Here is a 19,054-nt window from a genome sequence, read left to right as displayed (position 1 = left end):
TTAAATAGACATTGATAGGCGAAATGGTGAATGGAACCACAACAGTATAATGACTCTAGGCTTTTTTTTTTTTTTTTAAGTTCTGCTATTCATAAAATGGTACAGATTTAGGTCTTCAGTTACTGTTCACATCAAACAGCGGAATGGAGAAAATGTGATCTCAGTGACATTAGCATGGTTGTTGGTGCCAGATGAGCTGGTTTGAGTATTTTAGAAACTGCTGATCTCCTGGGCTCAGTCTCTAGAGTTGACACTCAATGGTGCGAAAACCAAAACCAAAACAAAAACATCCAGTGAGCCGCAGCTCTGCAGGCAGAAATGCTGACAGGAAGGCTATAGTAACTCAAATAGCCACTCTTTACAGTCGTGGTGAGCAGAAAAGCATCTCAGAACACACAACATGCTGAATCTTTAGGCAGATGAGCTACAGCAGCAGAAGGATCCAGTGGGTTCCACTCCTGTCTGCCAAGAACACGAATCTGTGTGGACAGTGTCCCTTAAACTGGAGAGTTGAAGATTGGAAAAACTTCAGCTGTCCAGTTTCGTTAGTGATTTGTCCACCTTGATATCGGTGCTCTCTGTAATTGCCTGTATCAGTTATCACATCAATGCTATTTCTGTCTCGTACATTAATGAACCAAGATACTAAACAAGTTTGACATTGTTATTGCAGGAACAGACTGTATCTGATGCTGTCAGTGGCTATATTATATTGCACACTCAACACGATGATATGTGCTGGTGGTGTTAAAATAATTGTCATTACTTGTAATCTTTCCAAACAGTTTGTGTAAGCTCAGTTGAAAAAAAGGTCGACGAAATGAACCTGCTAAGGATTTCACTATTCCGTGTACACAACTGGACGTTATGCCTTTACGGTAATATGGATATATTAAAGATATAACGAGACGAGACGTAACACACCTTGGGCAAATAATAAAATTGAATTGATTGACGTCAGTCATGTTTCAGGCACTTTATTTCTTGTTACAGTCTGTAGTGAGTATGTTTTTATGTCATTTAAATGATGAATTGGATTTATGGGGTTATTTTCTTCTCTCAGAGGAATATATGATCGTCCTGAAAATGTGTCTAAAATAAAGAATCCTAGAAGAGAGAGGATGTCAGAATGATACGATTCAGGTGTTGGCAGACTGGTTTTGCTGCAATTTTCTAAGTAACAGGAAGCTGAAGTGCTCACTGAGGAATTTTAGTGTTGAAAATGGGACAAAGGCAAACGTTATTGTGTCATAAAATGTAAGAGCCAATGATCTTTCAGTATGCAAATGAAGGACATGTAGCACCAGGGGAAAATACACACCCTATATATTTGGGGTGTTTTCTGTTTGAATATTCATTTGATTAGACTTTTTTTTTTTTTTTTTTTTTTTTTTTGCTGTGAGTAAATGTGTGCTTCTGTGCCTTTTATTTCCCCCTGAAAAAAAATTATTTTGGTTAAACTAATCAACTATCGTTACTTCTCCCTACAGACTTCGTGAAGTGTCCGAAAAACTCAACAAATACAACTGTAACAGGTGAGAAGTTGGATTACAGCATCCCCTGCACATGATTTCTGGCCAGTCGCACTCACCTCAACAGGAAACACTGCATCCTTTATCGACTCTCACTGGAATCTGAGTTGTTCTGTATTTCTGCTAGCTAAAAAACAAATGCCGAGAGCCGCTTTATTTTTCTGATGATCTAATCTCTTTCGCTCTTTTGCAGTCATCCACAGCTTAACTTGCTGGAGCAGGCCCCACTTAAGCAGTGTGTAGTTGGACCAAACCACGCTGGCTTCCTGCTTGAGGTAATGTTCTGGTGTTTTTGTGTTTTTTTTGCACAGGCTCTGATTTTTATCTACTAATCGCTTTAGAAGCTGCAGGAAATGACGCCGCGCTCTGTTTCAGGATGGACGGATCGGCAGGATAAGCTTCGCCGTGCAGCCAGATCGACTGGAGCTGGGCAAGCCAGACGGAAACGATGGGTGAGACTATAATCATGTTTTCTGAATAGATGTAGAGAGAGCAGATGCTTTTCTGAGCCACTTGTTTCAGGTGTAATGCACGTGTTTTTGGGGGGGGGGTTAAGGCATTGTCGATGTTTTTAGTTTGCTGCTTTTGGAGTCAGCTTTTTGAGCTTTCTTTTTTTTAATGCAGAAATGTGTGCTAAATTTTGACCTCTGATTTTGTTTTTGTTGAAAAGCTGCACATTTCTAATATCAAATGGTGATTTTGTTGTCATTATTAATGCTTGACTGAAATCCTGTGTTGAAATCAGCGGTGTGTTGTAAGCATGATGACTGTAATTACTTTTTAAGACAATGTGTGATAGAATGGACTTGGTGCTAAAATTATTTGTTTTTTATGTCCCAGATTTTCTCCAGGTTAGTGGCAATAAAGGATTTGTGAACAGAAAAGTTACATAACTTGGCATTAAAGCCAATGGATTTAGGGAGGAGACATGAGGGAGAAGAAAATACCCTTTGAAGCAGTTTTTTAGTGCATGGTGTTATTGCTTTGCTGCTCTGGAATGAAATGGCATTGCTTTGCTTTGGGTTGCAGAATGCTGCTGTCCTTTCTTTTATAATTTAGTGCATTTTTTTTTTTTTAGCCAATGTTTCCATTGAGAAGTCCAGGCTATTGCATCATTTATTTATTTTTTTCTAAATAAATAATCATTATAAAGCACAGTTGGCTCTCAGCCATTTTTTTCCCCTCTACTTTGATTAATGACTTGCAGCCAGTTCTGACATATCCAAGGGTGTTGCCATGCTAGTTAGCCCTCGAATTCTTCTTCCCCTCGCTATTTCAGACAGTGAAATTAATATAACAATGCCTGGCATGACCAGGCTGTACTCAATAGTCCCGAAAGTTGGGGCTGCAATTCTTGTAACTGTAATCTCCGGTCTTTTGTTTCCAGTTCAAAGTTGAGCAGTGGCTCAGGGACAGGAAGGACCTCCAGGCCAGGTAGGACTAGTGATCCGCCCTGGTTCCTGTCTGGTTCTGACACTTTGGGCCGACTGGCAGGCAACACCCTTGGGTAAGTGGCTGGCAGGGGGCATTCAAAAGCCTGGCAGAAAAAATCATGAGGTTTTCTTTTGTGTTTCTTTTGTGTCATTTCACCCTTTCAGATATTTATGAATTTAATTCCGACACATAATTTGCTAAAAATTATAAACGCTGTCTTTAGGGTTGGAGAATTAGAAATAAATTATGATACCTAAAGACCACCAGAACAGTGAAAAAAAAAAAAAACACTTCAAAAATATTTTTAATGTGTTTAGAAAAACAAACTGGGAGGGAAAATAAAATGTTTAATACAATAACACATTTGAACTTTTGAATCTTGTTGTTAAAGTGTATTGTGAAAATAAGTATCAGACTTACCCTTCCACACGAAATTCATTTAGGGATTGAGATATTTAAGCTCCCAGGGTTGTGAATCACTGACCTAATCTTAAGCCACTGTTTACTGATGGTATAACTAAAAAATGTAGCTAATGCTATACATATAGATCAGTAGGTCCTAAACCTGCATTTGACAACTAGTTGCAATGAATCAGCCCTTTGACGTGGATTTGTAAGAGCAGGAAAGAGCATTAAGATGGACAGTTGTAGTTGGTAGTGGACCTGTCTGCTGTGGACCTGACTAATGCCATGTATATACCTCTGTACAGGAGCCGCTGGAGTTCAGGAGTCGGCGGAGGAGGTGGAGGCAGCGGGGGCAGTGGCGGCGGAGGGACAGGAGGAGGCGGGGGCAGCGGTGGTGGAGGCGGAGGGGCTAGTGGAGGGGGAGGAGCATCTTCTGGTCGCTCAAGTGCTGCAGCACGTGATTCGCGAAGACAGACACGCGTGATCCGCACAGGCAGAGACAGAGGGTCGGGTCTGCTGGGGAGCCAGCCGCAACCTATCATACCAGCATCCGTCATTCCTGAGGAGCTCATCTCTCAGGTAACACACACACACACACACACAGCGTTACTCAAATAAGAGACTGAAAAGGTACACCATCACATGGCATTGACACTTAGAATTAGAAAACATCTTTTCTGTTTTTCTAACCCTCAAAAGCCTTCTTGAAACTAAACTAGTTGAAAATGAAGACTTAAGTGGTCGAATGTGTTTTGTATCATCTTAGGCCCAGGTGGTGCTGCAAGGCAAATCTAGAAGCGTCATCATCCGCGAGCTGCAGCGCACCAACCTGGATGTAAACCTGGCCGTGAACAACCTGCTGAGCCGAGATGACGAGGACGGGGATGACGGCGATGACACAGCCAGCGAGTCCTACCTACCTGGAGGTGAAGCATCTCAATACCCACTGTCGTATTTAAACTGCCATACATGGGGAATAAAATACGACATACTATTGTAGGAAAAATAATCAACAGTGGGGAGGTGTGATGCATCCCCACATGCAGCAGAGTTACTGTTACCACCACAATGTTGATTATTTTCCTATAACACCATGTCCTGCAGTGTCCTGTTCCTCTTATACCACAGCAATTTGCAAACCCTTAAAATTAGTAATTAAAGAAAGCTTTTTATCTGTTTATAGTTATATTATAATTACATATAGTTACATTTAATTTTATGGAACAAACATTATGGAAGCAAGTTACTTTATTTTATCATGAGCTATAAACCTTCTCTTTTGAAGTTGATAAGGCAAAAATGCAGATTGCCGCATTACCGAGAAACGGAGGAACAGCTTTGCATCTGACTGTTACAAAGACTCCATCCAAAAATGTTACATAAAAATTAAGAAGTCCCTGTGTAAGCTGTTACTGTAGATATGATAACATATCACAAGAAGTGCATTTATATAAACCTGTGATTAGCTTGCAGCTGAACTACTGTGAGAGCTGGTGTTTGAGAAAATTAATCACCACCTTCTGACCAATCAGAATAGTGAATTCAGCAGCACTGTGGTATAAAGATATGAAGTACACAGTGAATAGGTGTATAAGTGCACACCTGCAAATTTGTGTGTGAACGGAGGACTGGATTTGAACTCCGAATTATGTGGTTAAAGCTAGTATCTTGCCTAGAAGTGCGCTGGACGACGTGTTAGTGTCAAACTGTAACCAGTGCACTCTTTTGCAGAAGACCTGATGTCGCTACTGGACGCTGACATCCACTCAGCACACCCCAGCGTCATCATCGACGCCGACGCCATGTTCTCAGAGGACATCAGCTACTTCGGCTACCCGTCCTTCCGGCGCTCGTCGTTGTCACGCCTCGGCTCTTCACGAGGTAATGGGCGAAAAGCAAATGCGTTCAAGGTGTTAAATGTACGATAAGATCAATGATTTCTTGGTGACATGAACGTATACAAGTCCACACGTGAATGTTAATGGATAGAAATCTTTAAGAAGTCTTTAAAAACAAATGAAAAGGCAAACAAAATCTGCAAACTAGATTTGTTGTGTGTGTGTTTGTGTGTCAATAAACTCCTGGAAATCTGACTGTAGGCATGTGCTGATAATAAGTTATTCAGTATATTGTGATATTCAGCACATTATTTGTACTATTATAATAATTATCATTACCTTTTTTTAAATAAATGATCGATAGATGTATGCTATTAAATATGTTATTAAACCATGACTGGTCCGACTGAAATATTCACATTCGTTGTGTGTGGGGATGTGAGATTCTGGGTTTAATGTGCGCAAAAACATGTGCTGATTAAAAAAAAAATATATTTTTTTTTAGGCTAAGTAAGGAATAAAACACTTAAAGGCATGCTGTTGTAGGAAAATATATGTGGCCTGACGTGAAGCTGATTAGTTTCCAATAACGGCATGTCTTGAAGTGTTTTATTTCTCTTGTACAACAGCAGTTTGTCAGTGATGAAAATTTTTAGTTTATTAAAAAAAAATGACAGACTGGACTTTTAACCATTTATAGTTACATGTAATGTTGTGGAACGTCTGAAAAATAAGTTATTTCCTGTTATCACTTGCGTTATAGCAGCTAAAAACAGTCGTTCTCTCAATGGCCTCTCTTTTTTTCTCTCTTATGATGTTAATAAGACAAAAAAAAACACAGCTATCATGCTATCTGAAGACTTTGCTGTGGCAGAAAAATTGTTAATCTGAGACCCCTTCCATAAATCTTTCAACAAGCCCAATAATGTAAACGTATGATTTGAATTACAGCCAGCACTATTGTCAGAGATGCTGTTATTGAAAATTAATCAACACCTTCTGACAAATCAGAATCGAGGATTCAACAGTGCTGTAGCATAAAATGAGATGAGGTTACAAGATTAGAGGTTTTGAGTTTTGTTTTCTGTATCAGCACATGCCTACTTGACTGTGTGTGTTTGTCCTCCACCCTGTTGCATGGTCCCAGACGTTTCCCTTAATGAGCCCTCTGAGAAAGGCCCTGCTGTGGGAAATCCTGCAGCCTGAAATCTCTAGAAATGTTCGTCAGTCTTCACTGGACACCTCCAAAACCCAGCCAAGACTGTTCCTACTGTCTGAATTAGTACCATAATACAGCTAGAAAGACCGCTGAGTATCAGTCCATCCTTGAGTTTTTGACAACCACTGTTGGTAATTGACCATTAAACAAATGGCCTTAAACATGTGAGAGCTTTTGGCTGAAGTGAGGCAGTAAAACGTGTGCAGATTTTACTGTGGGGTGTCAAGTGAAGATTTGGCAAAGAAAGAAAAAGAAATCTCAAGATATGCTTTTTTGATTTACTGTATTTTCCGGATTATGAGGTGTGCACTTTAGCCCTAGCACATGCTGCGTCTTGTACAGCAAACTCGTGTGTACATATTCGAGTTTTTGCATAAGCCCAAATTTAATGTGCATTTGTTAGTCTTTACTGTAGGTGTGCTACTTCAGCACTTACAGTACTTGTGGTAAATTACGGTTACTGTTTGTTCAGTGTTACCACTGAGAATGTTCCATTCTAGTAAACAAAATCTAATTATAAAATGTGGTAAAAAGTTTTTAAGCTTTAAACATAGTCATATATTGCTTTGCTCATATGGATGGACCTATAGACGGTGCAGCATGTCTAGAATATGGGATGCTTAAGTGGTGGCAAAAACTTTACACAAAGACGAAATGAACTATTGTCCGGAAAATACGGTCCTGATTTCTTTATTTATTTATTTCTTTATTTTTTTTATCATGTCTTCTGTAGTAAATTAGTGCTAAGTTTATTAATCTGTTTCATTACAAGGGTCTTTCCCAGAGAGTGGCTTATGTGTATCCCACTGGTGTGACCCTATTGCATACCAGTTCTCCTTCTTCCCTTAGAGCGTGACTCGGAGCTGCTGCGCGAGCGCGAGTCCGTGCTGAGGCTCCGCGAGAGGCGGTGGCTGGACGGAGCGTCCTTCGACGCAGAGCGTGGCTCCACCAGCCGGGACGGAGAACCAAGCCTGGACAAGAAGAGCGTCCCTCTGCAGAGCCCTGTCTCTCTGGGAGAGGAGCTGCAGTGGTGGCCTGATAAGGTGGGACATGAACTACACTACCAGTATGATGAGGAAACCTGAAATAGATCAAATTACACCATTTCACATGTGAGGTTTCCCTTTAATTATGGTCTAGCAGGTTTGTTGGGGGGATGATATGGTGATATGATATGAATATTGCCATATATTACCAACATGAATAGTGTATCATCAGGTGCCTTTTAGAACAGGGAACTGATTTTATGTTAAAATCTATTTTTGTACCAATTATATAATTTTTCCTCTCCTTCTTGAATTAATTATTGGTTGTCAATATTGAATAAAAGTTAAATATACGTTCATGTGTGTTTCCTTATATGGATTCACAACAACTAAATATTGTGATACACATTGCGTACCACGAAGATGCTGCCTTTGTTTTCTTGCTCGCTCCTACCTCTCACTGCAGCCTTATGTAACATTTAATGTCATCTTTCGAGCAGATGTGAAATGTTAACAGATACCATGACGTATCGTCATCATGCTGCGAATTTTTCAGACCATTTCATCAATATTTGCTTATATATGCATCAGTTCCGCCACGTAGTTTCAAATTTGTGCAAGGTGTTCCTGTAAGGGTCTTTTAAACGCACTACCTCGGAGGTATTAATTGAAAGATTATGTACATATTTATAAAGGCATTTTTATATTAGCACTTTATTTGGTGTGTTATATGAAATGTAGATTATACAGATATCCCTGCTGAGGGAATTCTCCTCTAATGTTGCTTTTTTTTTTTTTCTTTTCCCTGTGAATACAGGATGGTGTGAGGTTTGTAAGCATCGGGGCGATGTTCTCCGAGCTCGTGGCTGTCAGCTCCAAAGGCGAGCTTTACCAGTGGAAATGGAACGAACCAGAACCTTACAGAAACTCACAAGTAAGAGCAACACAGCAGATCTGAGCTGTGTGGAAAAGTCTGTTTAGGACGTTAGTAACCACACACCGCATGAGATTTCACTGATAAACTATTCCTCTGTAGCCAAGAGTAAGGAAGCCAGTTACCATGCATAAGGATGAAGAAATGTTTCATAGTAAACTAAACAAATGATGTGGTGTAAAAAAACAACCCAAGGCCATCTGGCACACCAAACTCATGACAAAATACTCTCAATTAGAACTTATAGTTAAAATTAGAAGCTGAAAGCATCTGAGATATTTAATGTATTTTCTCCACTGCCATTTATTTTCTTTTGCTCTTACAAAAAAAAAAAGGACAAAAGTGCAAAAGAATCTACAGAAGATGTCTACTTTTTTTTAAGGAAACTAACTAGCAAATCATTTCTTCATATCAGTTTCATGAACTGAAATTGGAAAATGCATGTCAAACTGGTCATTTCGCCATTTTCATTTTGAATGAAAGTCTAACAAACAACATACACGGACTGGACACTTCGCTTATGTTTTATAGTCTCGCCTCCTTTTATGCTGCCGTGTTGCTATAAATTTCAATATTCTGTCATGTTGGAGTTCTACAGTATTAAATTTCATTATAGTTACGAGTGTGTAATTGAGGTCATGTAAGGTGTTACAGCCAGTGAGGTCACATATTGCTTTTTTCCAGAATCCTTCCATCCATCACCCTCGGGTGTCCTTCCTCGGCCTGACCAACGAGAAGATCACACTCTTGTCTGCTAACAGTATTCGGGCCACGGTGGCTACTGAGTCCAACAAGGTCAGAGATTTTTTTTTCTCAAGTGCTGGAAAGAATTAAAATGTTGTGCAGTGGAATAAAGCATAATGAGGTTCTCTTTTAAATAAGAAAATGCATGTACTTAGCTGTTTTGTGTGTGTGTGTGTGTGTGTGTGTGTGTGTGTGTGTGTGTGTGTGTGTGTGTGTAGGTGGCAACGTGGGTGGATGACACTCTGAGTTCAGTAGCGTGTAAGCTGGAACACGGGGCTCAGACGTTCCCGGAGCTGCAGGGTGAACGCATTGTATCCCTGCACTGCTGCTCTCTGTACACCTGCGCTCAGCTCGAGACCAGCCTCTACTGGTGGTACGTCGCTCTCTCCATTCAGCATCACGCCCTCATCCTGACCCGCTTCTTTCCCTTTTTGTCATTCATTCATTTTTTTCATTTTACATTTGGCTTTTTCTGGCTATGAAATGAGTTCTTTTTTTTTTTTCCTCTACTTTTCTTGTACTACATCCTTTCTTTTCATTTTTTGTTTTTTTTCCCCTAACTTTTAATTCTTGTTTGCTTTTCCTTTTTTTTTTCTTTCTTTCTTTGATATTCCTTTTTTCCCCCCTTTTCCTTCCTCCTTTCCAGCCTCCATGATTTTCTTTTTCCTCTTTCTCTTCCTGTGTTCTTTCTTTTACTCTTTTATCTTCTGTCATTTACTTCTTTTTTAATTTTCTTTGCTTCTTTGAATTTTTCCCTTTTCCTTCCTTCCTTCCATCTTGTTTTCATTTTTGTCTTTCTTTCTTTTTCCCCTTCTTTTTTGCTTCTTTGTTTTTTTTTTTTGCTTCCTTCCTTGTCTTTTTCATTTTTTTTCTTTCTTTTACAGTTTATTTTTCTTTCTTTGCTTCTTTGACTTTTTTCCCCATTTTCAATTCCTTCTTTTTTTTTTTTTTTTTTTTTTTTTTTTAAATCTATTTCTCACTGTCTTTTTAATTTTATGCCATTATTTACTTGTATGCATTTACACACAGAACTAATCCATTCCTATACCACGTGGCAAATAAAATGGAAGACCTGCACACTGGATTTAATGCTCTCCCAATGGATACAGTTTAATAGTGACACATTAATAGTCCTTGCTACATCTTTCTGTCCTTCTTTCATTCCTTTTTGTCAGTCTGTGTTGTGTTTGAGCCACAGGGTGGTGTGGACACTCAGGGATCTCTGTGTAACTGCTGTCTCTTTTTCGCAGGGGTGTCGTGCCTTTCAGTCAACGCAAAAAGATGCTTGAGAAGGCCAGGGCTAAGAACAAAAAGCCCAAATCCAGCGCTGGAATCGCCTCCATTCCCAACATTACAGTGGGCACTCAGGTATGAGAGAGAATCTGGTCACCACATACTGATTCTCACCGGAGGATTATCCAGTGATTTCGACTTTTATTCGTATCCTGGGCTGGGAGAAATTTATTCAGTTTATATAAACTGTAAAATTTTTTATAAAGAGATTCAGCCCAGTAGTCTGTATACATCACTCAGTAGCATTACACTCTCCAATGTGTTATGTTATTCAGTTTATATTTGACCAGTGGTTTGGTTTGGTTTTGGAAACTTTAAAAACAAAATTGTAAAACAAAATAGATAATGACACCATACATGTTTTTATCTGTATTATCATGTGCATTTCTGCATATTAATGGGCGATGTTTGTTTTTCCTGTATGCAATAGGTGTGTTTGAGGAACAATCCCCTGTATCACGCAGGCGCCGTGGCCTTCTCGGTGAACGCCGGCGTCCCCAAGGTAGGCGTCCTTCTCGAGTCCGTTTGGAACATGAATGACAGCTGCCGCTTCCAGCTACGCTCTCCTGAAAGCCTGAAGAGCATGGAGAAGAGCGCCAAAGCCCAGGAGACCAAGTACGACCCTTACTGCTAACCACGATGAAAATCACACTGCGACAGTATTACTCCAAATGTCATTTGCAATAAAAGTCAATATTACTGATGTATTTAGTACTTTAATATTAGGCCAAACATGATGAAAAATAAAAGCCTTCTGAAATATCAGTATTGCAGAGGTCAGTTAAACTGAGATTAATCATGCAGCGATACTTCTTCTCTGTTTGGGGTTCTGATGGTTCTGCTTGTTCATCAGGGCGGAGATCAAACCCGAAATGGTCAAAACGGAGATGGGTCCTCCTCCGTCTCCGGCCTCCACATGCAGTGATACCTCCTCCATCGCCAGCAGTGCCTCTCTGCCTTATAGTACGTACTGTTACACTCCGATAATGTGGTTAGCATTTTCTACAGCTCGTCAGTGCAGTGCAGACATAAGTGCTAACATTGGAGTACAGCCAGCTCAAACCACTCTGATGTTTAGTATCTACTTATATAGTCAGAATACAAGAAGCCCTTTAATAAGATAAGTTGAGAGACCACTTTATTGATCCCAAGGGGAGTGTTAGCATGATGCTGTCCCATCCACAGACACAGTGTTTTTGTGGGGAAAAAAAAACCTTTTCTTTCTGCCTGCTAGGATTTTCATCGATGTAGACATCTCCTGAATATCAAATAACTGTTTATCGATACATGCATACAGTCAACACAAACCAACACTACGCATTAATATAGCATAATACAAGAATACAGACTTTGATTATCATGTGTCTGTATTATTGTCTAGTGCTTTTGGGTTTGGCAGATTCCCAGAAGTCCGTTCTGGCCTACTAATGCTGACCCTGACGTTCTGCCAGTTGCCATTAATTTCTCCCCAATTATATCTGTGCCTTTCATTATTTGATTCCATTTCATGTTCCTTATAAAGCCTTTAATAGCAGGGCTGAGAATAGTGCTCAGATTCTGAGTTAGTTTGTTCCTTGTATTTTTCAAGGTAAGTACAAAGATTCTCTGTTTAAATATGTGTTGACTTATTTATGAATCAGTCTGTTAGAATATTATAGCCTTTGTTTTTTTTTTTTCCTCAAGAAGGTTTTTTTTTTTTAATAAAAGAGAGGTTAAGTGAAAGAGCAAATCTTGTGAGTTTTTGGCCAGTATGTGAAAAGCGGATAGAGACTAAGGAGGAGTGACATATTTATGATGAAGTGCAAAGCAGTACTGTCGTTTTAGTGTTACAGAAGGCATAAGTATTAGTATATAAATAATTTATTCACCTAACTGCCCAGCTCTTCCCAACACCCAACAACAAATATACCAAATAAATAAAAGCTAAAGGAGAAACAATGTAAGGAAGAAGCAGAGAAGAGTATAGTTGATTTTGCTGGAGGCTGTTGTTAAGATCATAGAGATTTGTGATTTCTCACGTGTCGCTCGCTGTGCTGCAGAGCGGAGACGCTCCACACCGGCGCCTAAAGAGGAGGAGAAGGTCAACGAAGAGCAGTGGCCTCTGCGCGAGGTCGTGTTCGTGGAGGATGTTAAAAATGTCCCAGTCGGGAAGGTAGGTGGTCCTGCAGGATCGAGGATGTGAAGACTAAGAATAAGAATAAGCACAGATAGGACTTATATCAGACATAATAGTTGTGAATAATTGTAAATTATTTTGTAGAGAATGCAGTGATATATTCAGGACTTCCTATTGTTTTAAATATTCAGAAATCAACTTCCATTAAATGTTATAAGCACTAATGGCAAAAATAAGACTGCACGACAGACATTATTATTTGGATTGTTTTTAAATGCTGGTGCAGCCACCGGATGCAACCAGATGTGTATGAAATGGGAGATTGTAATTTAGTGTGTTAGTCCTTAAAACTCTGTCCAATATTAGTCACTTAAACTCACCAGTATCAAGGACAACTGTTTGACGACTTTTGTGAAGCGACCCATTTCTGTGTACTAGTTGGTTTGACTACCTTTACATTTATTACTAAAGTACGTTGCAGTTAGCTAAAGAATTTTTCTGTAGATGTATGCAGTTAGTGTATTACTGTAACCATCAAACTTGTGATTTTTTTAAGTTAATAATAGAGTTAATTTTGTTGTACTTGTTTAATAACTCTAAAGGAGTGTTTTTTTTAATGCAAATGCTGACCTACATTGTCAACATGACTGACCTTGTAACTATCCTGTAAATAAATGTCTAGTGCTTTAATGGATGAACCCTATAGTAAATAAAATGCAGTATATATTTGGTGCAGTTTCGTATTTGCCAGTAAATTACATTTTTAGACATTTTGTAGTTTTGTAATACAGTTGTGTATTGTACATGTAGATCATAGAGTACTGTAATTTGATTCTTGAAATGTTTTGCTGCTCTTGTTTGTGTTTTCTCTCATGTTGACGCCACGTTTGTAACAAATCTCTCTTTTGAACTCAAGGTGCTAAAAGTCGATGGTGCATATGTTGCTGTGAAATTTCCAGGGACGTCGAGCAGCGTGAGCAGCCAGAGTGCAGCTCCCACTGACTCTGACCCGTCCTCTCTCCTGCAGGACTGCAGGCTGCTCCGAATCGATGAGCTACAGGTACGTGCATGCGCACACAGACGAAGAAATGTGTGCTTGTTTGTAATAAATGTGTACACACTAAGCATTGCTTTTTTTTTATTCTTCAACAGGTTGTTAAAACTGGTGGAACTCCTAAAGTTCCAGACTGTTTTCAGCGCACACCTAAAAAACTTTGTATTCCAGAAAAGGCTGAAATTTTAGCTGTGAATGTTGACTCCAAAGGCAAGTTTATTTATTTAATCATTTATTTATTTATTTATTTTTTAAAGCTTCCAATAAAATAACATTGTTTTTGGTAATGTGTTGTACAACATCCTAACATCTGTACCATTAAACAATAATTTATATTACAGAGTTTAGCTAATAGCTATGTAATAATGATGTTCACCATTTCTGTTGGCTTAGCCTACTAAATGCAGCAATGATAAAGGTGAATAGGCAGGTTCTAGCTCTGCCTGCGTGGACAAATCAGTAACCCAGAAGCAGCTGCTGATCTGTGTGTTTCTCTCCAACGCAGGAGTCCATGCTGTTCTCAAAACAGGCAGTTGGGTTCGGTACTGTATCTTTGACTTGGCCACTGGCAAAGCCGAGCAAGAGAATCATTTCCCTACGAGTAACCTGGCCTTTCTGGGCCAGAGCGAGCGTAATGTGGCCATCTTCACTGCTGGCCAGGTAAAGAGCCTTATTAATGCTTTATTATTCAAATTCATATGCCACAGTATTGAATATGCTCAACATAGTGTGAAGGTCAACCAAAGAAATTCAAAATCTTAAGAGTTGGCATACAAATTATTAGAGAATATTTAAATCAGATTCAAAAAGACATTCATTTTTAAATTTTAAAACTTCTCTATATTCATTTCATAGCATAAGCTTTTGGCACTGATAATGTCACTGATCATGAATCTGTGAAGCAAGAGACTAAAGCTCTTTTGGCTGTAACTTAAGTATGAAAGTCAAAACATATTTAGCACTTGAATGTATCACATTTCTTCTTAGCTGGCTTAATCAAGCCCATGTACAATCTATTACTTCTGTCTGTTGCTATTGCTTTTTTTGCTTTATTTCTCACTGGTGACCTGTTGTGTTTACAGGAGAGCCCCATCATCCTGCGGGATGGCAACGGCACCATTTACCCAATGGCCAAAGACTGCATGGGTGGCATCCGAGACCCTGATTGGCTGGATCTGCCGCCTATCGCTAGTTTGGGAATCGGAGTTCACTCACTTGCCAACCTGCCCAACAACTCCACAATCAAAAAGAAAGCTGCAGTCATTATTATGGCAGTAGAGGTACATGCTGCTCTTCTGCTCACCATTATTGGAGTACTATTTCTAAATTTAGTGAACTTGGGAGTGGGGTGTATTTATTTTATTTATTTATTTTTAAATCATTTGTATTCTACATTCCTGTTAGTGTTATATTGTTTCCTGAGCTGATCCCTTTGCTAATCCTGCTGTCAGGCAAATTTTAATGTGTCTGTTTGAGAAAACCCTTCACATGGCCAATGTGTGATATTTTCTACTATATAAAGTACTGAACTGAAATGCTTCTCAAACAGAAGTAAAGTTCTAGCATTTTAAAATTTGGTTACCCCCAAAAGGGAGAAATCTGGATTTAAATCTTCTGTTGTGAATCCACAGAATTACACTACTATAATGATTCTCTGACAGCAACTACTCTATATTGAATTAATTTGCATTAAATTTAACTGGTAATAAATAAAATATAAAAATAAACTATATTCATTTCCAGCTTATATATATTCACAGCCTAGAGACATTTTTGCAGTTGTGACATTTCTACATAATTTCTAGTCAATATATTTGTTTGATTGAAGTAGACACGTCAAAGTATGTTTTATATATAGGCAATAAATCCCAGTGTTGATCAGAACTCAGTTTTTCAACTGTCTGGCTGTTTGCTCGAATTCAGCTGTAGTGACGTCTGACAGATTTTTCCAGAAAGCCACACAAATGTGTCCAGGTCCATCCTAACCAAGAAGTCATTGTATACCTAAAATTGGTGTGTGTTTGTCTAGTACTCTACTAGGCAAATACTCATTTCTTCTAGGGTGGTAATGGGATTGAGACCCAGCTAAAAGACATTACCAAATGGGAAACGTCTGTAAATGCTGGACTAATGCTGTTATTAAAGCCATATTAAAGTTAGGATATTAAAGTTTCCAACATGTACATTGGTCCTTTTTAGTTCCACATTAGGACCTCCTCAGCAGTGCTTTAATAAAACATGCACCTGAATATTTGCATGTTTGTGTGTGTTTCAGAAGCAGACGTTGATGCAGCATGTGTTGCGCTGTGATTATGAAGCGTGTCGACAGTACCTGGTGGGTTTAGAGCAGGCCGTGCTCCTGGAACAGAACCCCCACGCTCTTGGCGCTCTGCTCGGCCATCGATGTGACGGAAACAGGAACCTTCTGCACGCCTGTGTCTCTGTCTGCTTCCCCGTCAGCAACAAGGAGACCAAGGAGGAGGAAGGTCAGATTAAGGAATTAATATGGAGGGTGGAATAATAAAAAGAAATGTATGAATGAATTTTATTTTTGAAGCTCTGTGCTGTGTTGCAGAAGCCGAACGCTCAGAAAGAAACACATTCGCTGAGAGGCTGTCTGCAGTTGAAGCCATCGCTAATGCCATTTCAGTGGTGTCCAGCAATAGCTCGGGAAACAGGACCGGATCGTCCAGCAGTCGCGGGTGAGGAGGGGGGAAAAGAGACAGTGCTTCATTTAAAAATCAGGTTTTATGATTTTAGCCAGTCAGGAAGGCTTACTCTAGCTGTTCTTTCATAAGCTGAAATGAGAGACTTGTATTAAGGACTTAGCAGCTGCCTAAAGATAGAGATTCTCTGTGGAATTGTATATTGTCTCATGATGTTACAACTGTCTTAGTTATTCTAACAACCTCAGGCTTAGTTTTAGATAATAGTCAGCACTATCTAATAGTTTTAGTGCATTCACCTGTCGACCCTTGTGTGACATGGATTTGTTTTAATCTCTTTTTAAGTACTTCTCTCAGATTTGCTTGGTCTCTTTTTTTGCAGTCTACGCCTACGAGAGATGATGAGGCGCTCACTCCGAGCCGCCTCAATGGGCCGCCACGAGTCAGGCCCCTCCTCCAGTGACCACCAGGACCCTGTGTCACCACCCATTGCCCCGCCTAGCTGGGTGCCAGACCCCCCACCCATGGATCCTGGTACGTTGTGTGTCTGTGTGTGTCTCTGTGTTCACACTCACAGTATCACACTCCATGTTGTGTGTTATCATACCAGTAGGTTTCAGCGGCACTGTGCATACACTATAGAGTAAGAAAAAACTGCATGCCTCTGTTTAGTCCCTAACCTCCTACTAATCCATCTCCTCTGCTAGATGGTGACATTGATTTCATCTTGGCCCCTGCAGTTGGCTCGCTCACTACGGCGTCCTCCGGCCCCAGTCAAGGTCCGAGTACATCCACCATTCCAGGTGAGGCAGACTGTCAGTTTATTAATTTAGGTTTTTGTTTTTTAATCGAATGAAAGGTTTTTCCTGTCTAACCCTTCGTTCTCATGACTCAGATAGTAAGTGTATTCCCTGTTACCATGGTTTCTTTAGTAGATGTTAGAAAATACTTGCAAATAAGAACTACTGAGAAGTGGATAAGGTGTTGAATAATTTTCTATAACTCGGTGGTAACAGGAATGAACTTGTGTCACATACATTCCACAACTTTAAATGTAATTCTAAATGGATAAAATGTACAGTGTGTCTTTCTTTAATAAATTGTTAATGTTGGCCAGTTGCCTTGTTATAAGATGAATAAAACCCTTAAGGATGTGCTGTATATATCAATTTGATTATTTTTCTATGATAGCACACCTGAGTGTTCCCACTCCCCTTACTTATTTATCTTCTCCTCATAGGCCCGTCATCTGAAGCATCCGTGGTGGAGAACAAAGACCGCAAGGCCAATGCTCACCTGATCCTCAAGCTGATGTGTGACAGCGTTGTCCTGAGACCTCATCTACGGGAATTGCTCTCTGCAAAGTATGCATGTCTTTTGTTAAGCCAAACAGCTGCAAAGGTTTTTTTCTGTCACATTACCCATCTGTATACGGTTTGCTTAAGCTAAATACCGCAATGGTCCTAAGGTAAAGACACCTGAATACTTCGCAACAGGGCACAGTCTAATTTTTAAAATGCATATCAATTGATAATAGATTCAGAATAGTCTAGAAAAGCCGTGTTAAGTGTCCATGCCCCTGTTCACCCTTGTTTGCAAGTATGCTTGTTTGCATACTTATGTGTGTGAGGCTGACAGAGTCATGTGTATGTGTGTTGCTATGCAGGGACGCACGAGGCATGACTCCGTTTATGCTCGCCGTCAGCGGGAGGGCATACCCAGCAGCCATCACTGTCCTGGAGGCAGCCCAAAAAATAGCTAAGGGTGAGTGTGCTTTAATATAAAATGTCATTGTTTCTGTTTTTCATCTTTAAACATTTAGGCTTAATTACAGTGATTTGAGTGAATTATTATAAAGGAATGAGATTTAATTTGGCTCTTGACCTTCAGACCTTTTCTGAATTTAAATGCATGTTTTTTAAGTTCATGGCTCTTGTTTTGTGACCTGCAGGAGAGTCCAGTATCGGGGACAAGGACGACGTGAACTCTGTGTTTATGGAAATGATCTGTCCTGCGGGGACAAACCCGGATGACTCACCGCTCTACGTGCTCTGCTGTAACGACACCTGCAGCTTCACCTGGACAGGAGCCGAGCACATCAACCAGGTGAACACAACCTGACAGTGTTTATGCAGACGAGAAATGAAGTGAAACATCCACAAGTATCCTGATATTTTTAAAAAGTCTCGTTTTCCAAAAAATTCCCATCAACATGAGTAGTGTTTTGAAAGAAATCTTGTCCCCTTGAGTGTGCAGAAATGATTTGAAATTGTTCACATGAGCATGCCAGCCATGTGCAGGACCTCAGTTCTACTGTGTGTTTGTGTGTCTGTGTGTGTGTGTGTGTGTGTAGGACATCTTTGAGTGCAGGACATGTGGTTTGCTGGAGTCTCTGTGTTGCTGCACCGAGTGTGCCAGGGTTTGCCACAAAGGCCACGACTGCAAGTGAGTAGACGCTCTTATTCATCCAGACTCATAAATGAGACAAAACTGGTTTAGCTTTAGTCCAGTCTTCTATACACAAAGCTGTGTAATCACTTCCTGAAGTGCTGGATTTCACATTACTGGATTATAATTAGTTCTTTTTTGGATTTTCATGTATGCATGAGAAAATGACTTTAGGGTCTGAGGAGCATTTTTTTTTATTTTTATTGAGGGTTTCTATTTTTGGTGTATTACAGTGCTGAGTAGTACATACACTTTCATTGACTTTGGTTCTCGCATTCATCGCCTCCTTAAAGAGATGAAAGCATCTAACTGAATCAATCAGCTACAAGATGAATCATGACTGTATAGCTGTTCTTTTCAAAGTGAAAATTTCTTGTGTACAAAT

The 19,054-nt window shown here is 39.7% G+C and overlaps 1 protein-coding gene across 5 annotated transcripts in view; it reads left to right on the top strand.

Annotated features, from left to right (window-relative positions):
- Positions 1-19,054, top strand: part of ubr5 (ubiquitin protein ligase E3 component n-recognin 5) — a 44,727-nt gene that overhangs the window by 9,006 nt on the left and 16,667 nt on the right. For 2 of the 5 annotated variants that reach the window (XM_053227849.1, XM_026923970.3), the window contains exons 2-28: positions 1,491-1,535; positions 1,726-1,807; positions 1,908-1,984; positions 2,920-3,039; positions 3,677-3,950; positions 4,138-4,297; positions 5,103-5,252; positions 7,260-7,471; positions 8,232-8,348; positions 9,033-9,143; positions 9,311-9,465; positions 10,343-10,460; positions 10,816-11,000; positions 11,239-11,348; positions 12,425-12,537; positions 13,418-13,561; positions 13,654-13,765; positions 14,061-14,215; positions 14,638-14,835; positions 15,831-16,041; positions 16,131-16,257; positions 16,604-16,755; positions 16,929-17,024; positions 17,462-17,585; positions 17,888-17,985; positions 18,173-18,327; positions 18,575-18,666. In XM_053227849.1, the coding sequence (XP_053083824.1) occupies positions 1,491-1,535; positions 1,726-1,807; positions 1,908-1,984; positions 2,920-3,039; positions 3,677-3,950; positions 4,138-4,297; positions 5,103-5,252; positions 7,260-7,471; positions 8,232-8,348; positions 9,033-9,143; positions 9,311-9,465; positions 10,343-10,460; positions 10,816-11,000; positions 11,239-11,348; positions 12,425-12,537; positions 13,418-13,561; positions 13,654-13,765; positions 14,061-14,215; positions 14,638-14,835; positions 15,831-16,041; positions 16,131-16,257; positions 16,604-16,755; positions 16,929-17,024; positions 17,462-17,585; positions 17,888-17,985; positions 18,173-18,327; positions 18,575-18,666 (3,693 nt within the window). The remainder of the gene's footprint in view (positions 1-1,490; positions 1,536-1,725; positions 1,808-1,907; positions 1,985-2,919; positions 3,040-3,676; positions 3,951-4,137; positions 4,298-5,102; positions 5,253-7,259; positions 7,472-8,231; positions 8,349-9,032; positions 9,144-9,310; positions 9,466-10,342; positions 10,461-10,815; positions 11,001-11,238; positions 11,349-12,424; positions 12,538-13,417; positions 13,562-13,653; positions 13,766-14,060; positions 14,216-14,637; positions 14,836-15,830; positions 16,042-16,130; positions 16,258-16,603; positions 16,756-16,928; positions 17,025-17,461; positions 17,586-17,887; positions 17,986-18,172; positions 18,328-18,574; positions 18,667-19,054) is intronic. The other 3 variants (XM_053227850.1, XM_053227851.1, XM_053227852.1) reach the window with 3 other exon arrangements.

The sequence above is a fragment of the Pangasianodon hypophthalmus genome, chromosome 22, assembly GCF_027358585.1.
Source record: "Pangasianodon hypophthalmus isolate fPanHyp1 chromosome 22, fPanHyp1.pri, whole genome shotgun sequence".
NCBI lineage: Eukaryota > Metazoa > Chordata > Actinopteri > Siluriformes > Pangasiidae > Pangasianodon > Pangasianodon hypophthalmus.
This window is presented reverse-complemented; position numbering and strand designations above follow the sequence as displayed.